At 44.5% G+C, this 10,000-nt stretch overlaps 1 protein-coding gene across 1 annotated transcript in view; it reads right to left on the reverse strand.

Moving 5' to 3' along the window:
- LOC128700312 (LIM domain transcription factor LMO4.2-like) overlaps nucleotides 1–10,000 on the reverse strand; it is a 63,510-nt gene that overhangs the window by 8,909 nt on the left and 44,601 nt on the right. The window contains exon 5 of the mRNA XM_053793411.2: nucleotides 1,603–1,744. Within this exon, the coding sequence (XP_053649386.1) occupies nucleotides 1,603–1,744 (142 nt within the window). The remainder of the gene's footprint in view (nucleotides 1–1,602; nucleotides 1,745–10,000) is intronic.

Consider the following 10,000-nt stretch of genomic DNA (forward strand, 5'->3'; position numbering starts at 1 on the left):
AATACTTGCCAGGAAGACAGCAGCGAGTCATGGTACGTGGCGAGGTGTCAGAGTGGGCACCTGTGACCAGCGGGGTCCCGCAGGGGTCAGTCCTAGGACCAGTGCTGTTTCTGGTATTTGTGAACGACATGACGGAAGGAATAGACTCTGAGGTGTCCCTGTTTGCAGATGACGTGAAGTTGATGAGAAGAATTCACTCGATCGAAGACCAGGCAGAACTACAAAGGGATCTGGACAGGCTGCAGACCTGGTCCAGCAATTGGCTCCTGGAGTTCAATCCCACCAAGTGCAAAGTCATGAAGATTGGGGAAGGGCAAAGAAGGCCGCAGACGGAGTACAGTCTAGGGGGCCAGAGTCTACAAACCTCACTCAAGGAAAAAGATCTTGGGGTGAGTATAACACCAGGCACATCTCCTGAAGCGCACATCAACCAAATAACTGCTGCAGCATATGGGCGCCTAGCAAACCTCAGAACAGCATTCCGACATCTTAATAAGGAATCATTCAGGACCCTGTACACCGTGTACGTTAGGCCCATATTGGAGTATGCGGCACCAGTTTGGAACCCACACCTAGCCAAGCACGTAAAGAAACTAGAGAAAGTGCAAAGGTTTGCAACAAGACTAGTCCCAGAGCTAAGAGGTATGTCCTACGAGGAGAGGTTAAGGGAAATCAACCTGACGACACTGGAGGACAGGAGAGATAGGGGGGACATGATAACGACATACAAAATACTGAGAGGAATTGACAAGGTGGACAAAGACAGGATGTTCCAGAGATTGGACACAGTAACAAGGGGACACAGTTGGAAGCTGAAGACACAGATGAATCACAGGGATGTTAGGAAGTATTTCTTCAGCCACAGAGTAGTCAGTAAGTGGAATAGTTTGGGAAGCGATGTAGTGGAGGCAGGATCCATACATAGCTTTAAGCAGAGGTATGATAAAGCTCACGGCTCAGGGAGAGTGACCTAGTAGCGATCAGTGAAGAGGCGGGGCCAGGAGCTCGGACTCGACCCCCGCAACCTCAACTAGGTGAGTACTAGGTGAGTACACACACACACACACACACACACACACACACACACACACACACACACACACACACACACACACACACACACACACACACACACACACACACACACAATAAAGCACCCATTTTGTTTACAAACTCTTCATTTCTCTCATCTTAAGATACATTACTATCAAGATTTCGGTATAAAAGTCACCATCATCAGGATCTTTGAGAAGATACTCACAATTCTTATTCAAAAAAAAAAAAATCGCGAGTATCTTCCAAGGCTCTGATGACGGTCCTTGTTTCCCCCGAAACGTTGATAATAACTTAGAAGAATTGGAAGAGTTTTTCCTGTAATCCCTACCATTTATATTCCTCTATACCTATGTACATTTAGAGAGATATCTCCCCTTCTGTGCATAAAGCTCAGTGTTTATACATATCTCAATATATATATATATATATATATATATATATATATATATATATATATATATATATATATATATATATATATATATATATATATATATATATGTACGTAGCCAGGGTCTTACAGTGAAGCATCAGGTGGAGACGTACCTCTAATCCACCAATCTGTCTCTTGAGCTGAGCTAGTGAGGACGGTGTACAGGCCATCGAGGCGAACACCAGCCTCTCCTCGTAGTCATACTCACACAGGATTTTGTTGTCACACAGGTAGAACTTGTCGCCCACGCAGAACCTGTAACACCAGGGAGAACAAACATGTAGCATGACAGATGTAACGTGTCACCCAGGCAGAACCTGTAACACCAGGGAGAAAAAACATGTAGCATGACAGATGTAACGTGTCACCCAGGCAGAAGCTGTAACACCAGGGAGAACAAACATGTAGCATGACAGATGTAACGTGTCACCCAGGCAGAACCTGTAACACCAGGGACAGAATGCAGAGGACACGGAAGCTTACACCCAGGCTATCTACTGAGAACTGTCTACTTCTACCTAGACTAAGGACTATCAAGTATTATCTGGGTGTTATCTCAATTCAAAGCTTTTCCCAGTTTGACCCTAATAAACTTTATCGCATTTCTTTACAGGGAATCTTGAAGACAGCCATCAGGGGAAGGGGAATTCTTAACCAAATGTTTGTTTACTGCATCAAGATTTTCAAATAGAATTTTGAACTAAGATTACAATAAAACAAATACAGTATTAGAACTTGAAAGATTTTAACCATCCGTTTGATTTTCAGAAAGCCGAGAATGTTGCATCAAGCCAGTCAATGGTTGAGCGAAATATAATCAAATTAATATATAATAATCTCCAAGCGGTAAACCAGTAAGTGTCATACAGGTAAGTGTCATACAGGTTAATAAAAAACAGTTCCGATTTCAGTGTGAATATGAGTTCAGGGTTATATTAATTAGATTAATTTATAATGTGTGTAATTTTGGGAGGATTTTAAGCTATGCTTGATATGTCGTAAAATTTTAGTTGACATGTGACCTGACGAAATCTTCACTACACTTCCAGGTTCAGCGTGTTGGGTCATGTGTGAGGTGATATCTCAGCCTTATAGGTCTTCCTCTGTCCTATTATTTTTAATATTCCTTGATAATGCAAGAGGTCACGAAACCGCTTGGAGTTTTGCTATTTTTCCACTGTGGTTATTTTGCACACACACACACACACACACACACACACACACACACATACAAACACATACACACACACACACACACACACACATACACACACACACACACACACACACACACACACACACACACACACACACCCACACACACACACACACACACACACACACACACTCACACACACACACACACACACACACACACATGTATATATATATATATATATATATATATATATATATATATATATATATATATATATATATATATATATATATATATATATATATATATATATATATATATATATATATATATATATAACCATAAACAAGGGACACAAACCAAGACCTGGCATTTCAAATCCGCGACACGGCCGCCTAGTATTCAAAATACGCGCGCGAAATGCCGCGGGAGCTACGCGCATTTGCTGGATATCCGCGAGAAAATACGAGCATTTGGTACGGGATTTGTGGGTGTGTTCAAGCTTAGGCTGAGTGAGGGGGGAAATGTTAGATCTCCCTTCCGCAGTTTGCCGTCAGGAATAGACATTACCACATACTGCGCTTCAGTTCCCCATCATGTTTGCTTTACACTTGTGCGTGGTGGAACCGTGGCAGGCGACGACAGAGGCAGGGAAAACGCCATTGAGCTGCAAAATCCGGCGGGATATTTGTGATGCCTCCCCCTCCACCCCAGCTCATCGCTCCCATGACAATCTCATTCGTAACGACGAGAGTAAACCCGCCCACTAATTCACTCTATCATTAGCATGAGACCTAAATTTCTCGCGTCTCTTTATGGTGAGTCATTATGATCTCCCGCAGAGACAGACGGACGGAAAGAGACAGGGGTAGACACAGACAGAAATAGAAAGACACACATTGGTGGACAGACAGATACACACAGACACACTAGCAGACACAAACAACACACACACACACACACACACACATATATATATATATATATATATATATATATATATATATATATATATATATATATATATATATATATATATATATATATATATATATATATAAATGAAACAGAAACAAGGGGTCACAATTGGAAATTGAAGACTCAGGTGAGTCAAAGGGATGTTAGGAAGTATTTCTTCAGTCATAGAGTTGTCAGGAAGTGCAATAGTCGGGAAAGTGACGCAGTGGAGGCAGGAACCATGCTCATGGAGCATGGAGAGAGTGAACCAAGTAGCAACCAGTGAAGAGGCGGGCCCAGGAGCTTTGAATCGACCCATGAAATCACAATTGGGTGAGTACACATACACAATAACTAGATAGAATAAAAAAATCACAACACCGTGGCTGGAACAATTCACTAACATTCACGACAGCATTTCGCTCCCTCCTGGAACCATTATCAGGTCACAACTCTATTTAAAACATGCAAACTAACCCACATGTCTATTAAAAAAAATAAAAACAGAAAAGAAGCATAGTTAAGAAAAAGAGTAAACAGTAAACAAGAGAAAGACAAGACTCAAAAGAGAAGCCTCCGTCTTGAAGGAAACCCCGAGGCATCTTGAACTGGCAGCCCCATGAATACGCCATCAAATCGGCTGCTACAACACTAACTTTTATAAATATCTAGGAACTCATTACCCTAAAATCCTACACGGAGCCTAATCAAGCGAGACCTAATACCCAGGATTTTAAGGCTTAACTGAAAGAAATGCTCCATCGAAGATAACACGCAAAAATTAGGGGCCTTTGCATAGTAATTCCGGGTGCCGGGGGAAGGCGGCCACACCCCGTTTTCTAAAATAACATCTTCAGTGTCGGGTGTTGTGTATTTATTTTAGCAGTGACTACTTTAACTTTAACTAGAGAGGCTCTGTTTAGTACAGTGGGAAGTACAGTGTCTGCACTCTGATATGTTGCAGTTTTTTGAACTCTAGTATCGAAACCCCTCTGGCAAGACAGTAATGGAGTGAGTGATGATGAGAGTGTTTCTTCTCTTTCGGGTTACCCTGCCTCTGTGGGAAACGGCCGAAGTGTCAAAAAAATATATGTAAGTAGAGACAGATAGAGAGATAGATTGATAGATAGATAGATAGATAGATAAATAGATAGATAGATAGATAGAGAGAGAGAGAGAGAGAGAGAGAGAGAGAGAGAGAGAGAGAGAGAGAGAGAGAGAGAGAGACAGTGCAAGAAGACTTGATGTGGAGTGTAGATTTGGGGAAGGACATAGATTATATAGAGTGCAGGGCACCAGCATGGCACCAGGATGGCACCAGCATGGCACCAGCATGGCACCAGCATGGCACCAGCATGGCACCAACATAGCACCAGCATGGTACCAGCATGGCAACACCATGGCGCCAAAACGGCACCAGTACGGCACCAGTATAGCAACAGCATGGCACCAGCATGGCAACAGCATGGCAACAGCATGGCAACAGCATGGCACCAGCATGGCAACAGCATGGCAACAGCATGGCAACAGCATGGCAACAGCATGGAGCATTGTTAGTTTTCTCAGTGTTTTGTTGTCTTGGTCTGGGTTGTGTAGTTTGTCCTTCCCAGAGTCTTCTTACTGGAGTCAAAGATCGAAACGTGCTACAGGCTGTCCTAGTCTTATTGCACTCTTCCCTTGTCTTTTCTGAATATATTTCCTATTGTACTTTCTCTCTCTCTCTCTCTCTCTCTCTCTCTCTCTCTCTCTCTCTCTCTCTCTCTCTCTCTCTCTCTCTCTCTCTCTCTCTCTCTCTCTCTCTCTCTCTCTCTCTCTCTCCCTCCTTCACCCGCCTCCTCTACCGCTCCTTTCATCCCTCTCCCACTTCTCTCCCTTCCACCACTTTCTCTCCTCTCCCTCATCTCCCCACTTCCCTCTGTCTCCTTCTCCACTCTCTTCCCCCTCCCCACCTCTCCTCCTCCCCAGCCCTTCCCCACCACACCCATAGCTCCCCGGGGCCCAAGATCACTGTGTTTCAGTGGCTTGTACACACATCCTTATAGGAACAGACTTCCAGCTATCTCTATCTCGTCTCTCCTTCTGTTGTCTCTCCACATCCTTACATATGTAAACATCCCACAGTGAAAACAGAAAATAACACCTGAGCGCTTTCGTGTGATTACACACGTCTTCAGATATCTGAAGATGTGTGTGCAAGCGTATGTGTAAGTATATGTCTAAGCACATGAAAGTACTCAAGTTTTATTTCCTATTTTCACTATCACGCGTTTTATTGTGATTTCTTCCATTCTTATGTTTATATTTATATTTTATGTATGTATACCTTGGTGCATGTATATGTTGTGCATGCATTTGTTGGTACATGAATGAATAGAAGAATGGACGGAGAAACTTGAGTTGACAGCTATATAGTCTTGAGGGACACGAGAATAGAAGTACCATGAAAGTCTTTGAGGTTGTGGGGAGCAACATTAGGGTTTTGGATTGTGGCTGCTGATGCAGACCTGTCAAAGAAGTGCTCTCTGTGGAGATGGTGGTTGGACCTACTACTAGACCTACGGTTCGAGTCCCTCTATCCATTCTTCTGTTCATTCACTGACAGTCGGTCATTACGACTGTTTTCCACATCAGGTCCTCCAAAAATTCAATCATTCCCACCCACATATTTATCCAACCTATTCCCTATACCCACGAAGCTAGCTTCAGTATCTGATAATAAGCAAGCAAAGGTGGGGGTTAGTGAGAGTGCAAAACTGAAGCTATAGTTGGTGCAGTAAGATGATAGAGTAATAGAGATACTTTCGCAAAAGAAAAAGTCAAAGAGTGAGTGTACTTTAAACGAGGTACTCTCGGCGAGGAGGTCAGTCAGAGTGCCTGCTCCAGGCAGGCACTCTGACTGACGCGAATCCTGCATACTCTCTGATACCACGGGCGGTTAACACTGTATGTGGTTAACTGTTATAGTCACCAGGCAGTTTTGTGCTGGTAATAACTCGTGGGTATCAGAAATTTCGAGAGTCACGATCTCGTTCATATTGCAGTTCATCATTTATTAAATGAAAAATGAACGATATTGTATTTATGATTCCAGGGAGTATTTTACGACAATAATATATTCACGTGATGCGTTTAATACAATCACATGAGTAAAGATCATCACGTGATGCGTTTAATACAATCACATGAGTAAAGATCATCACGTGATGCGTTTAATACAATCACATGAGTAAAGATCATCACGTGATGAGTCTAATACAATTACATGAGTAAAGATCATCACATGATGCGTTTAATACAATCACATGAGTAAAGATCATCACATGATGCGTTTAATACAATCACATGAGTAAAGATCATCACGTGATGCGTTTAATACAATCACATGAGTAAAGATCATCACGTGATGAGTCTAATACAATCACATGAGTAAAGATCATCACATGATGAGTCTAATACAATCACATGAGTAAAGATGAATGAACACTTGTCAGTGTTCAAATCCAGTCTACGTGTTCAGTTAGAAAACACATCGTTGAGTTTTGTCTATATATTTCGACCTCCACATGAGGTCCTCTTCAGCAGAATGCACAAAAGAGTAAAGGAACACGTCACAGAGCAGTGGTTCTTAACTGAGGGGGATCTCGCCCCCTCCTAGGGGGGCGTGAATAATTTCCAAGGGGAAACGCGAACCCAGAACAAAAAAAAATGGAATGGCCTTAACATGTGTTTGTGTGTCTTTGTTCTGTATTTGCGAGGGTTTATTTCCTGCGCTGGTTGATATCCAGACCAGACACAGGAACTGTATGAAAGCTGAAGCTTAGGATAGGTTAGCTAAGGTTAGGTTAGGATAGGTTAGGCTAGGTTAGCTAAGGTTAGGTTAGGATAGGTTAAGATAGGTTAGCTAAGGTTAGGTTAGGTTAGGTAAGTAGGTTAGGTTAGGTAAGTTGGTTAGGTTAGGTAAGTAGGTTAGGTTAGGTAAGTAGGTTAGGTTAGATAAGTAGGTTAGGTTAGATAAGTAGGTTAGGTTAGGTTAGGTAAGTAGGTTAGGTTAGGTAAGTAGGTTAGGTAAGTAGGTTAGGTTAGATAAGTAGGTTAGGTTAGGTAAGTACGTTAGGTTAGGTTAAGTTAGGTTAGGTAAGTAGGTTAGGCTAGGTTAGGCTAGGGGAAGTTAGGCTAGGCTAAGTTAGGTAAAATTCGTGAGGAAAAATGAGGTGTTTCCTGACGCGGGGTCCAAGTTACATGATGACCCACATCTGAGGCTTTTTGTCATCTGACCGATGCCTTCCACTGGCTTACCATTCCACCCCTTTCCTTTTATTAATTAAGGCTAATGCATAGAACGTCTCAGGAGACTTGCGCTGCGGTCTCTGACACGTGTCCACGCTCTCTGACACGTGTCCACGCTCTCTGACACGTGTCCACGCTCTCTGACACGTGTCCACGCTCTCTGACACGTGTCTACGCTCTCTGACACGTGTCCACACTCTCTAACACGTGTCCACGCTCTCTAACACGTGTCCACGCTCTCTGACACGTGTCCACGCTCTCTGACACGTGTAAACGCTCTCTAACACGTGTTCACGCTCTCTGACACGTGTCCACGCTCTCTGACACGTGTCCACGCTCTCTGACACGTGTCCACGCTCTCTGACACGTGTCTACGCTCTCTGACACGTGTAAACGCTCTCTAACACGTGTCCACGCTCTCTGACACGTGTCCACGCTCTCTGACACGTGTCCACGCTCTCTGACACGTGTAAACGCTCTCTAACACGTGTCCACGCTCTCTGACACGTGTCCACGCTCTCTGACACGTGTCCACGCTCTCTGACACGTGTAAACGCTCTCTAACACGTGTCCACGCTCTCTGACACGTGTCCACGCTCTCTGACACGTGTCCACGCTCTCTGACACGTGTCCACGCTCTCTGACACGTGTCCACGCTCTCTGACACGTGTCCACGCTCTCTAACACGTGTCCACGCTCTCTGACACGTGTCCACGCTCTCTGACACGTGTCCACGCTCTCTGACACGTGTCCACGCTCTCTAACACGTGTCCACGCTCTCTGACACGTGTCCACGCTCTCTGACACGTGTCCACGCTCTCTGACACGTGTAAACGCTCTCTAACACGTGTCCACGCTCTCTGACACGTGTCCACGCTCTCTAACACGTGTCCACGCTCTCTGACACGTGTCCACGCTCTCTGACACGTGTCCACGCTCTCTGACACGTGTCCACGCTCTCTGACACGTGTCCACGCTCTCTAACACGTGTCCACGCTCTCTGACACGTGTCCACGCTCTCTGACACGTGTCCACGCTCTCTGACACGTGTCCACGCTCTCTGACACGTGTCCACGCTCTCTAACACGTGTCCACGCTCTCTAACACGTGTCCACGCTCTCTAACACGTGTCCACGCTCTCTGACACGTGTCCACGCTCTCTGACACGTGTCCACGCTCTCTGACACGTGTCCACGCTCTCTGACACGTGTCCATGCTCTCTGACACGTGTCCACGCTCTCTGACACGTGTCCACGCTCTCTGACACGTGTCCACGCTCTCTGACACGTGTCCACGCTCTCTGACACGTGTCCACGCTCTCTGACACGTGTCCACGCTCTCTGACACGTGTCCACGCTCTCTAACACGTGTCCACGCTCTCTGACACGTGTCCACGCTCTCTGACACGTGTCCACGCTCTCTGACACGTGTCCACGCTCTCTGACACGTGTCCACGCTCACTGACACGTGTCCACGCTCTCTGACACGTGTCCACGCTCTCTAACACGTGTCCACGCTCTCTGACACGTGTCCACGCTCTCTGACACGTGTCCACGCTCTCTAACACGTGTCCACGCTCTCTAACACGTGTCCACGCTCTCTAACACGTGTCCACGCTCTCTGACACGTGTCCACGCTCTCTGACACGTGTCCACGCTCTCTGACACGTGTCCACGCTCTCTGACACGTGTCCACGCTCTCTGACACGTGTCCACGCTCTCTGACACGTGTCCACGCTCTCTGACACCGTTGAAAGTGTCAAAAATCTCACTATACAAGTGTCGTCACTTGTGTTGTTTATTTGTAATTTATTTCTTAAACAAACTCATTTGAAGAGTCAAAAATATTGGAGAATAAAAACTGGTTTCCGATTTTCCAATTATTTTTAATTTTCCTATTTTTTTCTCAGTTTTCCTGTTTTATAAACGTTCCTATTTCTTCAGTTTTTCCCTATTTTATCCTTTTTCCCATTTTCTCAGTTTTAACTGTTTTATCATTTTTCCTATTTACTCGGTTTTCCCTATTTTATAAGCTTTTAGAGTTTCTCAATTTTCCCATTTTCTATTTTCCTATTTTCTTAGTTTTTATATTTCCTCAGTTTTCATATT

The sequence above is a fragment of the Cherax quadricarinatus genome, chromosome 71 (assembly GCF_038502225.1).
Source record: "Cherax quadricarinatus isolate ZL_2023a chromosome 71, ASM3850222v1, whole genome shotgun sequence".
Taxonomy (NCBI): domain Eukaryota; kingdom Metazoa; phylum Arthropoda; class Malacostraca; order Decapoda; family Parastacidae; genus Cherax; species Cherax quadricarinatus.